Source organism: Dipteris shenzhenensis, chromosome 13, assembly GCF_047967505.1.
Source record: "Dipteris shenzhenensis isolate YYH24624 ecotype China chromosome 13, Dip_SZ_1.0, whole genome shotgun sequence".
NCBI classification, from domain to species: domain Eukaryota; kingdom Viridiplantae; phylum Streptophyta; class Polypodiopsida; order Gleicheniales; family Dipteridaceae; genus Dipteris; species Dipteris shenzhenensis.
Genome location: NC_141608.1, coordinates 42,483,955 through 42,502,721, shown reverse-complemented (window position 1 = coordinate 42,502,721; position 18,767 = coordinate 42,483,955). Strand labels below are relative to the sequence as shown.

General features: G+C 43.0%; 1 protein-coding gene across 2 annotated transcripts in view; it reads left to right on the top strand.

The window, feature by feature from the left end:
* The first annotated feature begins 8,596 nt into the window (after positions 1 to 8,596).
* The window catches only part of LOC147895429 (DNA replication factor CDC6B-like), a 110,669-nt gene continuing 100,498 nt past the window's right edge, over positions 8,597 to 18,767 (top strand). The window contains exons 1-5 of one of the 2 annotated variants that reach the window (XM_087383732.1): positions 8,597 to 8,727; positions 8,824 to 9,060; positions 9,136 to 9,275; positions 9,573 to 9,681; positions 9,771 to 9,991. In XM_087383732.1, the coding sequence (XP_087239858.1) occupies positions 8,676 to 8,727; positions 8,824 to 9,060; positions 9,136 to 9,275; positions 9,573 to 9,681; positions 9,771 to 9,991 (759 nt within the window). In that variant the 5' untranslated portion in view covers positions 8,597 to 8,675. Of the gene's footprint in view, positions 8,728 to 8,823; positions 9,276 to 9,572; positions 9,682 to 9,770; positions 9,992 to 18,767 lie in introns of both variants that reach the window. The other variant, XM_087383731.1, reaches the window with a different exon arrangement.

Below are 18,767 nucleotides of genomic sequence, written 5' to 3'. Positions count from 1 at the left end.
AATTGACAATGCAAAGCTCCTATCCTTACTTGTTAGTTCCCATTTTGCTATCTTTTGGTATGAAGTATTTTGTGGTATCAGATATTGCCTAGGGCACCCATAGAAAAGACTGGGGAATGACAGCTCTTCGCAATGTTTATCTTTGAAAATGTTTAGTGGGGAGAATCCTTTTGAAGGTGCGCAAGTTTTGTCTTCAAAGTCCACGATTTGTTGGCTTGTGTAAATGCCATAGACTAGAGTGTCTGTTTCGACCTCTTCATCTACATCTACTTCCAATGGTGATGCTTGGTTCTCATCCTTTGTAGGCAGTGTTCTTTGCAATGATGCAATGTGTTCAGTCCACATATGATTCAAGTGTATGCTGACGACACTCCCTCGCATTCTGAATTGGCCATCGTAGGATAGATCCCTTATTTGGGAGAAAGGTATTCATCTACATCTGCTTCTAGTGGTGATTCTTGGTTCTCATACTTTGTAGGTAGTGTTCTTTGCAACAATACAATGTGTTTTGTCCACATATGATTCAAGTGTATGCTTGCTTCGTTGTAGAGCCAGGATTGCAGTAGTTCTTTCAAAGGATACATCGTAAAAGTTGGCTTGACTAGGCCACTCATGTAGTTGTGTTTGTACTCAAGCTTCCTCTTTATCGAGACAACAACTGTAACAACATCACCTATAAATTGGGGTAGCACATGTTGTGCTCTATCGGTATCGGCGAATACATTGATGACACTCCCTCGCATTCTAAATTGGCCATAGCAGAATAGCTCCCTTATTTGGGATAAAGGTATTCTAATCGAGATCAATTGCGCTTCAATGTTGTTTAGCAAGGATGTAAACATTGTTTTTTTGGGCAACATCATGTTTTTTGCTTGGATAGTAGAGGCAACTTCTGCTTATTGATCTGTTTCGCACATGGTGAGCACAAGCATCTTTCATGTGATTGGAAAGTTTTTGGTACAATCAAATGTTCTTATAGAAAGGCCCTTGTTAATTTTGTTAATGACTTTAGCTTTCTCTGAAACATAAGCATTCCATGAACCTGCATTATGCACAAATGTTGCGACATGTTGTCCAATCACATTTTCTGGGTGTATATGCTCTAGGATCCTAGCAAGCACAAAGAAACCCGAGCTCTTGGGCTCAATGCTACTTCCAATTATCTGACATAGATGTTGCAATAATCCATCTTAATGTTCGGATGGAAGTAGCCTTAGCAAGCAAGTAATGATGTTTGTGTTATTCTGATTGACATCATTGAATGCTCTTTTTTTGCAAAGTTCATATCCTTGGATCGAAACTTGAGTATTCTTTGCTATAAATTCCAGGTATCACTCAAAGGTGGATTGCAATGTTATTCTCACATTCATTTTTATCCACAACCTGAATGGTGGAGTCATGTACAATGGCTTCCTTCACTTTTTGTTTTTCTTCATGCATTTGTCCAATGTCATGCATCTCACATGGACTTTGTCATGTTCCATGCGCATTGTGCTAGACAATGCTCTTTCCTAAAAGTTTCACTCTTGAGTTGAATGCTTACCTTTCTTCCATATCTCAAGTCTGACACTTGATTAATGAAGACTTGCTTGAGTTCTTCCCTTTGTGTGCCCTCCAGAACATCTCCTAGGATCATGAAATTGAAGACGCACAACGAGTCTTGTGCACACATGTATGACACATTCCTAAGAGTGTGCATGACTATGTTAAACTCTTGGATCAATTGTGCTTGCATGTTCTTGCAATGATTCACAAAGGCTAACTGTTCATTGTATAAGTGTTAGTGATCTCACTTGTTTTATGGGTACGAGAAAAGTACAACAATCAAAGAAACTTACCATTGCACAATCCTCGTTATGTGGTCCATCAGCAATGACTACTTGATCGTTTAATCCGCCTTTCGAGTCGACTTTGATCACCATGAAAGCTATCATGCTAGCCACAATAGATATGTTGCCTAGGCTTGACTTCATGGTCAATGAAGCCCAAGGAAAGTATAATGCAATGGTTGTTCATGGTAGGATTAATATAGTACCCTCAAATGGCTCACCCTGTATCACTCTAGTGGTGGCGTTGACATGTAGCAAATAGCTTGCCATTCCACCTTCACCAGTTGCTTTTGGGACCCCTCAATATGATAGAATAAGTCAACCTCTAGGTAGTCTTTGTATTTCTCCACAAAGGCGTGCGGCACAACTAAAGATATCGTGTCACAATTTTGCCAGTCTGTTAAGTCTGCACAAATGCAGACAAGATAGTTGGGATTGCAGTCTTGAAATGTACCATACTTTGCCAAAAGATTGCACTCAAAAGCAAAGCGATGGCGAATGAATTCGGAGAGAACATCAATGGTAAGGGTGGGTGGTGAGTTTCCTGCACCAACAAAGTTTTCACCTAATGGAACAATAGGTCCCACACTAAAAGGAGCATTGTATAGAGGTGGTGTGTAGATATACTTGTCTCTCAATGAAGCATTTGATGTGACATCATCTTTTGAATGTATTTGGACAAAAGAGCACTTTGTGGTTGAAATTTTAAGTAATGACAAATGTAAGAACACTATGGTAACACACTCTCACAAAAGCACAGTAGTATGTCTTGCTAAAACGTAACTATGTTGATCTAATCAGAAGGAACATATCATGTTAAGTAACAATAGAATGCATACAAAAAATATATGCCCATAAGTTAGCAAAACATACAGAAAAAGACACTGCCCAATTCACGTGCTTATGCTGCATTAAAAAACATAGTGTTTGCACTTTATCAAAACTTAGTCATAAAAAACCACGCACAAAATGAGACAACCATGAAACTATAAAGTCCATGTGAACTCAAGGACACAGAAACAGGGTTAAACCAGCTATCAAATATTGAAGGCAATTGGAGATTGCTGCTGTGAATGGCCTATGTAAGGCGTGGCTACAACGTAGCCGACAACAAAGACAATCAAGTGGCATTGATTTCAAAGTGTGACTTCCCTACATGACGGATTACTGTAACAGAAACTAGAGTGGCATTGAAATCAACAAAAACTGTAGCCATGACCAGTTGCAAAAAATTGACCGATGAACAGGACCTTCATGAAAGGAAGAAACTCATATTCTATATTATTAAATCAACAGTGTGACAACATCCTTCATCATAGTGCTATACGCATACAAGCAAAAATCTTGAAGAAATGTCCTACACACGAAGTCGTAGTGAAGGTGTATCTCAACACAGATTTCCACGTTCAAGCAAAAACATAAGAAATTATATCACCATGATACCGAAACACAACAAAGTATAGCCTACCTTCTTCGTATGCAAACTTTGCTACATCATGGAATGCTCTCTTCAGGGATTTCTTCTCGGCCTTCTCCATTGCCTGATGCTTTGGTAGTGTAGTCACAAGCATCCAATCAGGAAAAAGAATAGTTAAAGTTAATAAGCAATTACAATTTTCCCTTCTCCACGGGAGATACACTTTACACAAGCCTACCCCTGAGAGCATGCAAAAAAGGCACCATTGTCGAGCACATGATATTGTTCTTAGCTTGTTCGTGTGGTGTGCAACCAGGCTGTAGGTAGGGCTGTGTGTAACTGCCATTAGTGGACCGATATTAAGCAGCGATTGCAAATGTTGCAATACGTAAGGGAAGATTGCAAATGTTGCATACATGCATACATACATACATACATACACACACACTTTTAAAATCCAGTGCACTGTATTTATATTGTCATAACTTTACAAGAGGGAAAGTCTCCAAAAATGGAGAGTATCCCACAGATCAGAAGCATAAAAAGAAAAGCTCAATGCAAGATGCATGCATATCACCCTCATGGCAGGCATCATATAAAGATTGCCGCAATGAGGCTCTAAAAGATTCATATGACTTTTGAAACTGGCGGCCCAAGTATGCCAAATTGTGCTCTTCCCAGATTGTCCAAAGAGCCCAATATCTCACCCATGAGAGAAAGAGTGAGTATTGAGATAAAGGCCTCCTAAATCTACCAAATAGCCAAAAATGTTTCCCAAATATGTGACTCGGGAAACGGAGGCGAAGAAGATCTGAAATTTTCCCAAGGAGATTCCGAGTAGACGAGCAATGCCAAAGCAAATGAGGGACAGTCTCTGAAGGAGCGTGACACCATAAACAGGTGGGTGGTGCAATGTGACGTTTGGCAAGTGTGATTCCCACTGACAATGTGCCGGTCATGCATCTCCAAAGAAAGAGTCTTTGTTTCAAAGGCATTTTACACCTCCATAATAGTCAGAGATTCTTCCGCCACCATGAAAGGGGCTGCCTGATATGCCATAGAGTATTAGCATATTGATGAATCCAAGGGGCAGGTTGAAGAAGCTTGTAGACTTTGATGGAGGTCAAAACAGGCAAAGGTATAGGACGAGAGCATGTAGCAGAGGGGTACAATTGCCAATCCATAAGCCTGTCTGTGTCAGCCACAGGGGGAATAGGTAGAAAAGGATGCAAGAGATCAGCAATTTTCTTCCATATCAATCTGTGATGCATTCCCAAAGCATAAGAGGCAGTGGCCTGAGGAAAAGATAAGACATGGCCGTGATCATCTACCACATCATTGATGTATCTAATTCCCAATTTCATGAGATTATATGCCCGAACCGGTTCCTATAAAGCAAGTGGAATGTCAAAAATGGCACTCCAATGAATACTTTCTTTTCTCATTGAGTTTGTCCTCGAATGATTATCAGGAGCCCATTTGACTTTAGAAAGCACTTGTTTCCAGTCCAATATCAGAGCAGTAGAGAAAGGGCATCCAGGAATCTTCCCTACAAATCTCCCAATGATTAGTAGTCCAATGGCCATAAGCAGTTGTCCTCATGTTGACACACATGGATGCTATCATACAAGTCCATGGCTGCTTTTGACAGAAAAAGGTATGGAGCATAGTCGCCTTCCTTGCAAGTACATGATATCTAATATTTAGTACATTAAGTCCTCCATGCATCCTAGGGGAACATACCATTTCCATCTTCTGCAGTCTCAATGCTTTCACTGCAGTTTTTGTCTTCCATAACAGCTCCATAGCTTGAGACATAAAAGCTGAGATATCTCTGGAGGACCAATGTAGCAAAGGCAAAAAGAACTGAACATAAAACATTACAATAGACTGTACTATTCTAAGCCTGACATGAACTGGCCAAGTAGAAATTTTCCAATATTCCAATTTGTGTTGAAGTCTTTGGAAGATCCATTTTAGCTGCTGCTTCCTGGTGATATGCCATCCTATAGGATATCCCAAATGCCTGACTACATCTTTGGAATGCACTATCTGACCAGGCCAGAGAATAGAATGCCAATCACATTGTTTCAGGGGAAGCAATTTGGATTTGTCAAAGTTGACATGCAATCCCGTTGCTAATCCATACAATGATAATATGGTCATAAGCATGCTGACTTCCCGAGGAGAATTCTGTGGCATAAAGAAGGAATCATCAGCGTATGCCTGTGCCAAAAAAGATGCAGCCCCAGGGATTTTAAGACCAGTCATCTGTCCTATGTTTGTAAGATGATCAAGATACATCAATAGGGGATGAGTCGCAATGGCATAGAAAAGAGCACTAAGGGGGCAGCCCTGTCTGACTGATCTACCCAATATCCATGACCGAGATAGATGACTTCCGAGAATGCACTGGGAAGTAGATCCAGAATAAAGCCAATAGATTGCATTTGCTATCTTGGGACCAAACCCCAGCTTTGTCATGGTTTGAGAGATAAAATCCCATTGTACAGTGTCAAATGCCTTAGTAATATCTACCTGCAATATGAGCACATCTTGATTCGAGTACTTAGCATATTTAATTGCAGTCAATGCATTGGAGATATTGTCATAGATTTGTCTTCGCGGCACAAACCCATACTGATGAGAATGAAGGCCCGCATTCAGTATCCCATGAAGCCTATACACAATCATTTTGGCAATGAGTTTGTAAACTACAGGCATCAAGGTAATAGGCCTCCAATCTGACATATGATCACAGAGATTTTTTTTGGGCACAAGTTTAATTATGCCATGCTTCCAAAGGTGTGGCAATTGATTTTCTTGCCAGGCAACATTGATCATTTGTAAAAGAACATCTTTCAAATCATCCCAAAAAGAAATATAAAATTCCACTGTAAGACCATCCCAGCCCGGGGACTTGTATTTGCCAAGATGGGACAATGCATTATCAAGTTCCGTGTCAGTAAAAGTCTCTCAAATAAAAGAGCATCATCCATTTCCACTATCCCAGAAACATATTGAAGAAATTCAATCCTCGCATCAATCATTTGATTTGATGGGGGGCCAGGGGTAGAGAACAGTGTCTGGAAGTAATTTTGGCATTCATCTTGGAGATCAGAGAAGGAGTGCGTCCAAGAGCCATCTAGCTTCCTTACCCTTAGACATGAGTTTTTCTTTCGAGTGGCATGCAGTCCCTTGAAAAAGGCTTTGGATGAGCAGCCCTTATCCATAAGGGGCTTCATTCTTGCTCTAATCTGCCATTTGTGCAATTTCCGCTGATCATTATCAGTCAGTTTGATCCGGACTTGTGAGAGGGAATCATTTTCTGATTCAAAAAGAGGCCTTAAATGAGAAAATTCAGTCAACTATTGTGCTGTCCTTTTTGCCCATTCGACCTCGTTCCTCCATGTAGCCATGTGCCAGTTTCCATACTCCCTAATGACATTCTGTATACGAGAGACAAAGATGTCCCAAGCATAATTCATGTCCTCCTGAGCATGCAAAAGCAAGGGATGAATTGCAAATCTGATCATTTGCTGGAAATGTTGATGTCGAAGGTAAGCTTGATTAACATGCAATAATCTGCTGGAGAGAGTCGGCAAATCATCCAGTGGCATACCAAATTGCTTTAACCATAATGGGGCATGATCTGACAAGCCCAAAGAGAAATCGATGTGGAGATGAAGGCTAAAATCTGCATATTGTTGTGGATAGAACAAATACCATCTGTCAAGCCTAGCCCAGTATGTAGTATATGCATTATGATGAAAAGTATATCCGGGCACTGACCTCTGTAGAAGCAGCCATAAATCTTCAGCCTGCACAGAAAGAAGCATGCTATCCCATTTCTGTCTTTCCGATGAAAGCATATGAGATCTTGAAGTGGTGTTATCTCTTAGCAGAGGAGAATTGTTAAAATCTCCACAGATAAATGCATTGGATCTCCATGGATATTTGCACACACACACACACACACACACACATATATACTAGCATGAAACCCGTGCTCTACACAAGAAAGTTGGCCTACTGACCGTTTGCAAACTGGAATCACATATCTTCTTTCATTGGCTGGTTCAATCTCCCTTCCATGTCCAGTACGTCTGCTTTCATACATGGAATGTCTACGATGGCTCGATGCATAGGAGAAACGTTCCGATGTTCTCTTTGTTTCGCTGGGGAGCGTGGGCTCCTTCCAACCAGCCCAAATCAGGGAGATAACTTTGGGCATCGATGCAAGCAATTAGAAGTTCTTGTGGGTGGCACGTCCGGATACTCATGAAACAATAACGAAACAGCATAACTGATTACAATCTGTGTCTATCCTCAATCTCTCTCTCAACTCGTCCTCATTTTCTTTGCGGACCTCTCTCTCTGTGTGTATGAGCATCATCTTCAATTTAGCGACCTACGCCACCGCCCCCGCCCACCACATAGTGAGCAAATATTCAATATCCACATCGACAAAGCACCTCTTTCATCTAAACAACTTCGCTAGGGCATGGTATATTACCAATGTTTTGGCGATTGAATCTTCTGCGAGCATGTAGTTTGAGCAATGCACGCATGCCCGTAGGAAGTGTTCCATTTTCTGAAGGCCAATCTTCTAGCAGTCACCTTCAACAAACCGTATGGAATAGCATCAATGGATGTTTGTAAGAACAACAAAAAGAAGCATTCACTTAGCAAAAGATAGAATCGGATCGGTATGTGAACGAAGGAAATCGTTACATGAACAAACGAATATAAATTACCGTTTTAATGCCTTTGAATCGAGCCTGTTCCACTGTAGTTTCATGGTAGCCTTCTTTGATTCCCTCACGATCTGCTACCCTCTGAATGAATGATAGAAGAAGCAATACAATTCCGAATGGAATTGCATGTAACTACTTTGCATCCCTGTAAACTTCCACATTTGAATTAAAAAAAAAACCAAAATCATTAAAAATTTTACAAGTTTATAATAAAAGAATCCAACGGTGGATATTTAGCAAATCTTATCCAATGGTGGATATTTCCCCAATAGTCCTCCCCCAAAGCTCTCCTTAAGAGAGAAAGAGATATATATATATATATATACTTTTTTTGTATATATATAAAATATACATATATATATGTATATATGTATATATTATATATATATGCATGTTATATGTATGTATGTATGTATGTATGTATGTATGTATATATATAAAAATACCTACAAGGCTTCAAAATTTGAACAAACCAGTTATGTAGCACTCCTTCAGTATATAAATTTATTACACATACACACACACACTTATATATATATATATATATATATATATAATATCTACAAGGCTTCAAAATTTGAACAAACCAGTTTAGTGCTTGAGCAATGCCTCACCACCTTTTGCTTCCTCTGAAAAGGCCTTTAACCCAGCTGCTGGAAATTCATATCTGCAATGACGTCCAGTAAGAGCAAGGATCACCAGCAGACACATGCTCTCCTTGATTGTAAGTGCATCCATCAACGTTTCGTATTCCGGCAATTCCTCTAAATTTAACCTCGACATCATGTTGTCATGCTTAGTTTCTCGCCCTCCTGTGTAGGCTCCGGCCCTCGACGCTCAACTAGATTGAAGCAATCGAACAACCCTCCCAGTCTTAGCATCAAACCGGCAAAGAAAAATACTCAAAAGACTGTAAACGAGTCTGTGAGTGATGAGGATGGGAGAATTTCCGCAGTGGTTCAGTCAGAGATTCTTGTTCAAGAAGCGTCTCAGAAGAAAAAGTCCAAGAAAAGGAAAAAGGCAGTACAATACAGCACGAAGAAAACAAGAATGAACTGTAAGAGTAAATCGTCTAGAGTCACTTCTCCTGGCTTGGAAAGTGGGTGTTTTGAAACTTCAGCGGGCGATACAGCCGTAAAATCGCGGCTCTTGGAGGACAATGAAAAGGCTGTCGACCAGTCTGGTGAATTCCTTGAGCGGCTGTCGGTCCAAACGCTCGACGAAGAGACGTGCATCAAAGGAAGTGTGGAAACGCTTACACAACCTCTGCAGGTGATACTTCGGATATTGCAAGCGCTTATAAGAGCAGGAATGAAATTTTTAGACTACAGCGCTTAAAATGTAGGTTCTGCACGTAACATGAACGCAAAAGGCGGACGTGTCGTTGTGAGAAATTCAGGTTTAGTGAACTTTGCATGTGGTTACTTTGCACCTTCAATCTGCTTTTCACGAGTTCAGTAGCGTTATAAAAGTCTTTGATCTAGCAAGCATCGTCTCTATGATGATCTTCTGAGCACTTGAAAAGTGGTTCTCCGTGACCAAGATGTTATTGCGGTGTGACTCTCTTAGATATTTGAAAGCCCCAGAAAGAAGAGGATCAACACAGATAATTTACAAGCTTGCACAAATGGTACCTCACCAAAAAAGTCCGCAAGGCTGAAATGTTTCAATGCATCTGGTGAGGATGCTCACAGCATTATGAAGAAATTTTGGGGTCAGTTTATCTCGTATGTTTCATTTTTGAGTGGTTCCATTTTGTTTACGCAGATCCCTGCCACATGCAGGCAGTGAAGTCAGCCTTGCATCTTTCCACTGTGCCAGATAACTTGCTGTGCAGAGACATCGAGCAGACTAAAGTTTTTGAATTTTGCAAGGGCCACATTTTACGGAAGCAGCCAGGAGGCCTCTACATTTGCGGTTGCCCAGGAACAGGGAAGTCATTGCTTGTTGAGAAAGTCAAATTACTTGCTGGCAAATGGGCTGAGGAGGTAGGACCTGTGCATGCAGAACTTATTGTGGTTTTGCAAGGTGATAACTGATTGGCTGCATGGAGGGTGCAAACCTGTCCTGCCTTCTTAATTATAACTTCGCGTGTAGATGCTTGCCCTTTTTGACCAGAAGTGAACGTTTGGAACACTCTCTTTCAAACGAGGTGAAACTTTGTCTTAGATTGTTAAATTGTTTGTGGGTGTCAATGTCATGTGCACATAAGCTTTTAAATTGCTAATTGTCAATGTCAGAAAAGACACAACAACAATAAGATGTAGAGCTACACTACACGCTGCTAAGGTCTGTAAACATTTGTGGCTAGCAAGAAAGCCATGAATCCTTCCGACGCTAGCAGGAGCTGTCTTATCCCACAAAATAATCAGCTCCACGCAGAGGCATCATTCACTACATCTTGTATAATGATCATGGTCATAATGCAAGACATGATACAGCCTAACCGTAAGAGAGTCTCGCCAAACATGTCATTGGAGTGGGTTGACAGCACACACACTGTCGTTCCACTGGATCTGCTCAATCTCCCACTGAGGCAGCAGGAGAGAGTGAAGGTTTGAAGAGGATGCCTTTTTTAGGACCTTCAAGGTGTCTTACTTCCTCTCGAGAATCTCTCTCTCTCTCTCTCTTTTCCCCCTCTCTCTCTCTCTTTTCCCCCTCTCTTTCTCTCTTTCCCTCCCCCTCCCTCTTCTCTCTCTCTCTCTCTCTCTCTCTCTCTCTCTCTCTCTCTTTCCCTCCCCCTCCCTCCTCTCTCTCATGGGTCATTTTTGGCCCCCCGAGGACGCTAATAAATTCTACTTCTATTTCTACTTCTCTCTCTCTCTCTCTCTCTACCCCGCCCTCGCCGTCCGCTCCTAATAATTAAACACTAACCTAATAAGCAAGGGCTTTAGCCCTTGCTGCTAAGGGCACAGCGCCCGCAGCGGCACCCACCGACAAGGCGGCGCCCACATGCAGCGCCCGCCCAGGGTGGTGCAGCCCGCGGCGGCGCACCAGCGGCTGCTCCGGACAATCAGGGAAGAAAAAATTTGAAGCTCTCATACAAATGTTACAAACAAGTAAGCTAAGATCCTCTCAAAGATGCTAACTGTCAGAGTGTGGAAGCATGAAGACTATCTGCTCATAGCACAAGCCTTGAGAATGCGAACTACTATATTGCTTATGGCCCTGGTAAATCATACCCCACTGAGGCAGAAGGAGAGAGTGAATGTTGGAAGAGGATGCCTTTTTTAGGACCCTCAAGGTGTCTTACTTCCACTCGAGAATCTGATTGCTGCTCTGGACAATCAGAGAAGAAAGAATTTGAAGCTCTCATACGAATGTTACAAACATGTAAGCTAAGATGCTAACTGTCAGAGTGTGGAAGTATGAAGACTATCTGCTCATAGCACAAGCCTTGAGAATGTGAACTACTATATTGCTTATGGCCCTGGTAAATCATAATTGCACAATGATACAGCTGAGCCTCTATGGCTGAATACAGCTAGGGCTGATCTTCATCAAAGTGGCTGCAGGCTGCTTGCTGAATTGTTGGAGGGCTGAAACCTTCATTCAATGCTGGGGGAGCTGGAGGGCTGATAGAAATCTATCTCTGTTGGATGTTTTTGGATAGAGATAGGGATTCGAGCTGCAAATCTTTTACAGGCTATGACACCACCACCCATAGTGGAACCGTGCATTTGATCAAGAGGTTCCCAACATTCTGTGGGGCTGACTTTTGCTTGTCTTTGAACCCAACTTGGGATAGCTGACTGCTGTCCCAGAAACCTGTTTTCCATGGCTTGATTGGTTGGCATGTCCATGTGACTGCCATGTGATAGTCCTATGTGGATGACATGTTGTCATCTGCCCCTGTGGTAGACTTGCTGCTGATGGCAGCCCTTTTGGTTGCCTTGGCTGATCCTGGAGCTTAGGTAGATGCTCACAGGCTGTAAATACGTGTGACATAACAGTCACTACAAATACTGCCCATATGTGGCTCGGTCAACTGTCATGCATGTAGGGCAATTCTCTTAAAAGTGGAGAATTGTGGGAGATAGACTATCCTCACTCTCTCTCCTGCTCAATACTATCTGCAACTGCAAGACGATGCACTCAATACACTAAGTGATGCTGTGGATGTGAGTGAGAGAATCAGAGGGAGTAAATGTAGTGGACCTCCGAAGAGGAAATAGATACAATGCTCAAAGGGCTAAATACAACTCTATGAAGGGGCTGAAACTCTCACTGCAAAACCGTACTTGAGTATTCACTTCTCACATGCATTGTGCGCAACTCAAGGGTCTCCTCTCATCAACTTCTCATTCAGTCAGGTGGATAGACAAGAAGATCTAGAGAGCGCAATAGATATGCAGCGGCTGAGTTGCAAATTCATTGTGCTAGCACAAACATTTATTTAGAGGCAAAGAATCCGTGGTACAGTCCATCTCCTAAATCAACATGTGCAGGAATATTGCTTTGTTAAAGTCGGGTCATTGTTAGGAACTTTTCAGATTTCCACGCATACAGGACGAATGCGGACTGCTCCCAAACTCACATTGCATACTTCCTGATTAGAGAGGACCCCCTTGTAGAGAGGTAAAGAGCATCCAATACATAGCATCAATAGCTCTCTAAGAAAGAGATCGCCTTAGAGGGCACAACACATGACAGGACAATGCAAAACACCACCTTAATCCCTACACCATGCCAGATCATGCCTTCTCAATTGGCAAAAGGACCAAAGCTAAAGGTGTAGACTCAACCATCATCCTTGAGAAGATATCTTAGCCAATCTTTGTCTTGTGACCATCAGGAAGGAGAGGCTTACCTCTTTCTTTAGGCTAACTTCTCCAGTCTTGGATTCACTATGATTCACATCCTTAAGCTCTCCTCATGTTCGGCCACGACCATGTACCTCCTTGTTGGATATGTGAGCTTTGTAGGTGACTTTCCAACGTCGATTTATGTGGGATTTGTCATTTTATGTATATACCTAGATGAATCCAGGAACATTCCCAAACTCATCCTCTAAAAACACAACATAGTGCAGTTTCAATCTCATGATAGTCACTCATAAGGTTGAAAACCAAAGTCCAACACCGTTGAAGCCTTTATGTAAAGGCAGGTAGCAAGGAGGCGAGACCAGCACCTCCATAGTCCACTTTTGGTGCTCAGTTAGATGCACTTTCCAGGCTGCAGGTAGATCAACCTCCTGGCTGTCTGCATGGAGCTCTTTTAAGGCAGGTTATTCTATGGAGCATGGTGATATCTTTTGCTGCCTGTATTGTATGTGCCATTTCCAGATTTTTGTGAGTCTCTGTTTCTACTTGTGTGCACAAATTGAGAGGCATGAGATCTGAGAACTAGTATGATCCATGGGAACCTTATTCCCTTGCGGGGGTAGTGAGATGTATGCTGCCTTAATATCGCTGACAGTAAAGCCTCAAGTCAGAGGATGCCATGGACATGAAAGAAGCCAAGCCACCCCCCTACAATGCAGAGGACAAGCTCGCAGAAATGGACACCAAAGAGTTTCAGGAAGATTGTTTCCACTCTCTACCCCAAGGATGATGAAGATAAGATTATCTACACTAAATTGCATTCCCACAAACATCCTCAAACCTAGTGTTGGTAGATGAGGGGTTTCTGGCTGACTTCCAAACTGGCACAGTTTAAAACTACCACCAGCAATTTTAGAGACTCTCTCTCTTTGTGCACACCATCTTTGAGTGAGGAAAATTGATGTGTTAGATTCAAGGATTGCATCCTCGTTTGGCATCCAATGTGAGAGCTCATGAACCTCAGACTAATCGGTGCGAAGCTTGCTGAGTTTTAAGCCCAAGGACACTAACAAGTACCAGCCAAACATTTGCAGCAGACAAGGGAGCACATTGGAGGCCACAAAGAGCACAAGTTGTTCGGGTGGGAAGAACTGGTACTCAGAAGCCGAAACCCGACATTGTGGTGGCTCGTCTGTCAGCGGTGAAAATGTCTTGGATCTGTGTCTGTCTGGTTGTCTCACATGTTTATGGCGTAGGGGGACGTGGTCTCCTTAATCTCTAAACCTGCAAAGCTATGTTCGGAGTGACCCCTTGTCTCAATCGGTCTCCTATGAGGAAAGCTGTGATAGGCGAGACCTCAATAGAATGTGCTCTAGTCGCTCTTCGTATCGAGGGGGGCCTCTGCATCACTCTCTCGGTAATCCAGGCTGCCTGCATATCAGCTATCTCCTCCTCCCCCACCCCGCTGTGTCTTGGAGCTGACTCAAATGCATAAAAATCAGTGACATGTCGCTGTGTTTGGTCCACCTCTATATCATGTGGTCCGGTCGCCTCCTACTGCTCTCTCATTTGTCGTAGCAGAGTCTCCTTGTGTCGGGCCTCGGCGCATCTCAAGCAGATAGAGCCCAATGCAGACCTGGTCGTGGAAGTGGATCAATCGTGATAGTGAGCCAAAGCCGCTCCCATCCTGATATAGGCAATGGTATCGCCCCCTGATCTCATAGTAGGCTGGGTAGGCACATAGAAAATGCTCCTTTGTCTCAATCACTCCCAGTGTGCATAGCATGCAGATCCGTTGCTCCCTGGGTATACGTGCTACTCTCATTGTCTCAATCCTCGGCTGATGGGATGAAACCCGCATCTGACCAATGGCGATTCTCAGTGCGTGTGAGACTCCTCTGTCCTTGAGATACTGGGGTCTGATGAGAAACCCATCCTTTGATACTCTCAAGAAGTGGTCACGGTAGAATTGGGTCTTGGTGGGGAGCTCCTAATCTCCCCCCCAAGGCCGAGATGTGTGGAGCTGGAGGGGATCTAAACGTATGATACGGTTAATCTCATCTCATAAGAGAGAGAGAGAGAGAGAGAGAGAGAGAGAGAGAGAGAGAGAGAGAGAGAGAACACAATGTAGTTTCAATCTCATGATAGCCACTCAAAAGGTCGAAAACCATAAACTCCATCACGCATAGCAAGGACTAGCTACTATGACATCCCCACTAACATCATGAGCACCTAACGGTGGGTGTAGACCATGTATAGACATATGCTCTCACACATACAAATCCACACACCCACACATACTTGAGCATCCATTTTATAAAAGGTCTTCATACTGAGTTTCTATTGGCACTTGGGGCAGACTCAGCCATGACAAAGGCTAGCACTAAAGGAGAAGGCTGATAAAAAAGTAGTCCACATTCTCTTCATTCAAGCTACAACTGCTTATGAAGACACAAAGACAAATGATGTACAAGAAAAATGAGAAATCAAAAGCATGGACAGCAAGAAGACATTGAATTTATGGTTCAGATGTGGTGAGAACTGTACCCCACAGGCAAGTATCAAAATGAAGAACACTAGGACAGCCAAGCCCAGCATGATAATAGACCTCTCATGTGGATGCCCCTAAGATATTTGATGTGACTCATTAGGAAACAAAGAGTGCGTTGACTGCAAGGCAATCTTTGAAGAAGTGATTCTTCTTTCAATTACAATGACAATTCAGGTGGTACCACAGAACACAGCAGTCTTGCATATGACACCCCTAGAATTAAGGATCATAAGAGGGTTACTTCTCAGCCCATTCCTAGCAGTTCACACTAGGCTTTTAGAGTTAGATGAGCTGAGCACAATGATGCTATTCCATTTCATGCATGGGATGATGCGAGTATAAACTCTTGTTGATAACTAGCAATATTGGGATGTGCAAACACAGCTATCTTCTATATCCCCAGATGTGATGACGGGTGCCAAAAATTCCGGGGCTCACAAACTTAAGCAAAAGTTGATGGCAAGATTGTTTTCAAGTTAGTGGACAGCAGGATTACCGATAGATTCATCAACACAAAGACCTTCCTGATACGGAAACATGCAGCCACTGAGATTCACCACAGCAGTTGAAGCCGCCAATGAACAAACACAACTATATCGGTTCAATTCACATGAATACACATTTCAAAAGACTCGTTTACCATAGATATGGGACTGATTGATATATGTGACTTGATATGATCCTTGAGGGGGTTTTGTGTGGATTTAAATGTGCCATGATTCTTGTCACGGGCATCCACAACCCGTGGCCATACTGTGGACTGCCATGCAAGCAGCCAGCTCAGCAGCAGCCACGCCACGTGGGACTGCCACGCAGCCAACCAACAAGGACAGGGCGCAGCAACAGTCGCAGTAAAGGTGCCACGTCAGCAACTAGTCAACTGCCACGTGGACTGGTTGGAGCCACGTGAGCCCAATAGGTGGGCAGCAGCAAGGTTGGCCATGCTGGACAGTCAGTTTTGAGGCCCAAGGGGGCCTATAAAAGGCAGCCCCTTGGCCTTCATTTTTGATCCCACCTCAGGCCAATGGTGTAACATGTATTTGTATTTATGATGGACACTGACCGATTTGTTATGGTGGTGGATCATATGAGTAGATAGAACTAGTCGAGTTGGAGCCGTTGCTTCAGACAGCATCAAATTTGGACATGTGATACTTATTTTATTAATAAAAATGTGCACACACGTGTCTAGGTCCTAGGGGCAATAGGAAGGGAAGGGTGCATTAAGGTGCATTGAATGGTAGATGCATGGGTCATAGGCTAAGGGTAGGTGTAAATGGGAAGATGGAACTTGAGTGATCTCAAGGGACATTAATGAAAGGGTATCACCCTTTCATTGTAAATCTCACGTAGCATTCTTCATTCACCCGCCATCTCTCACACCTTGCATGTAGATCGAAATAGAAACAAGTACTCTCACGAGGGCGCTCTTCCCCATTGGAGGGCCAATTGGCATTCGAATTATGCATGCATTGCACACATTTGCATTCTTGAGAAGGCTGGTTCTTCACATTTGGTATCAGAGCAGCGAAAATCCACGAAAGGGATAGCAGGAGAAGAGGAAGAGTGCAGCGAGACAGAGGGTGAAAGCATGCGAAACAAAGTCACGGACTCCAAGCGCAGCACAGAAGAAGGGTCCGTACTGGCAGGCCACGCGTAAGTAGGCTTGCGCGAGAGAAGGTGCGCGTACGAAAGACAGACTAACGGACGGAAGAGGCACCGCACTCAAAAGATGAAGCACGATGAGGTCACGCTTTGACCAGGCCCAGCACTACAGTCACGAGATCTGAAGGCTGAAGACCGACAGCAAACTCCGACAGAAGGGTGGCAGCAAACTGTGACGCAAGACTGCCGGCAGGTCCTCTTGTTTTTCTTCGGAGCAAGGGGCTTTTGAATTCCAGAGTCTCTCAGTTTACAGCATAAAAGCAAGGAAGAAAGGCTAAAAGATAAGGAAGAAGAGGTCGTTTTAAGTGGTTTTTCGACACAAGTGAAGTGGGAGTCAGATAAGTACCACCTACTCTACAATACTTGACTTTTGTTGTAAAATAAATCCCTTTTCTGAAATTACAGCAAGTCATTTTCTCTCTTGTATGACTAAAAGGAAAGAATGGAAGGAGAAGGGATATTTAATAATGAACTTGTCCTTTTTCCTCCACTACTAGAAGGAGATAGGGAGAGAATACCATCACCTCCTCCTGAAGGGATAATGTAGATGAGAGGTACACACATATTGAGTATGATAACCCACGTATAGAATTACCTTCATCTCTCCTTCAAGAATCTCTTGATAGGGAGTTTTCCTTTAGAAACGAAGGGAGAAATGAGTCCATCTAAGTGCAAGGCATTGAGTTTACGCCTTTAACTCAAAATCCCATACACATGGATTATAATCCAAGTGCAAGAGGGAGAGAGGAGTCCCCCGTTGATAAGATGGTTTCTCAGCTTAGCCATATGATTAAACAGTCCATTATGACAAAATTAGGGACTAAGAGAGTGCTGAATTTTGGGAATGACGATTTAAGTACCCCCTCAAAGAGACCTAAATTCCAATCTCGAGAGAGAATAGAATTCCCAAAGTATGATGGAGCAAGAGAGGCAAATAAAATCCTCAATTGGATTTGCCATTTTAAGCTATATATTGCCCATCAAGATAAGACTGATCGCAAGAAACTTGCTCTTGCCACATTGCATCTACAGAAGGATATGCTTTGATGTGGTGGTTCTTATCACAAACGGGAAAAGAGCCTATTCTTCAATGGTCTAAGTTTGTAGAGCAGCTTAAGGTCCTGGATGGTTACCATTTCCTTCCATGACTGACGATGAGAAGAAAAAGCTAATTAAGGAGGGCAAATGTTTCGGATGTAAGATACATAAATGTCCTACTCTATTAGCCAAAATTGCCAAAACCAATTTTGTAAAAGGGAAAGGCAAAGCACTGGTAAGGATACTTGTTGCGGGCAATGGTATTTGTTGGTGTGAGAGTCAACTGGGCTTGTTTCGCTGCCTTGATGGAAATAATATCCTTGGAACTCCCTGAATCTGCAAGGATGAGGACCTTCTGACCACCAATCTGTCCGTAGAACTGAAAATTTGTGGGAGACTTACGAGGCTCGTCCCCCTTTGCTGATCTTCAATCTCCTCAATGACCATTGATGTTGTCCTTACAGGAGTTGAAGCTGTGGATGAACCACTAGATGTGGCTCCTAGCATGGATTAGTGGGAAGAGACGCCATCAAGTGGTGGAGCAAGGGACAGGTTGACCAGAGCACGCACGATGGAAGTCCAGCCCAATCTGAGTCGAGGCGTCACTCTTGATATGGCCCAGTGGATACAAAGATCATGGAGACGATGCCCCCGGCCACAGTTAGAGATGACCCAACAGACACGGATATAGGAGAGCCACTGGAGAGCTACCATGGCACCTAGTTATGTATTTTGAGTACTAGCTTT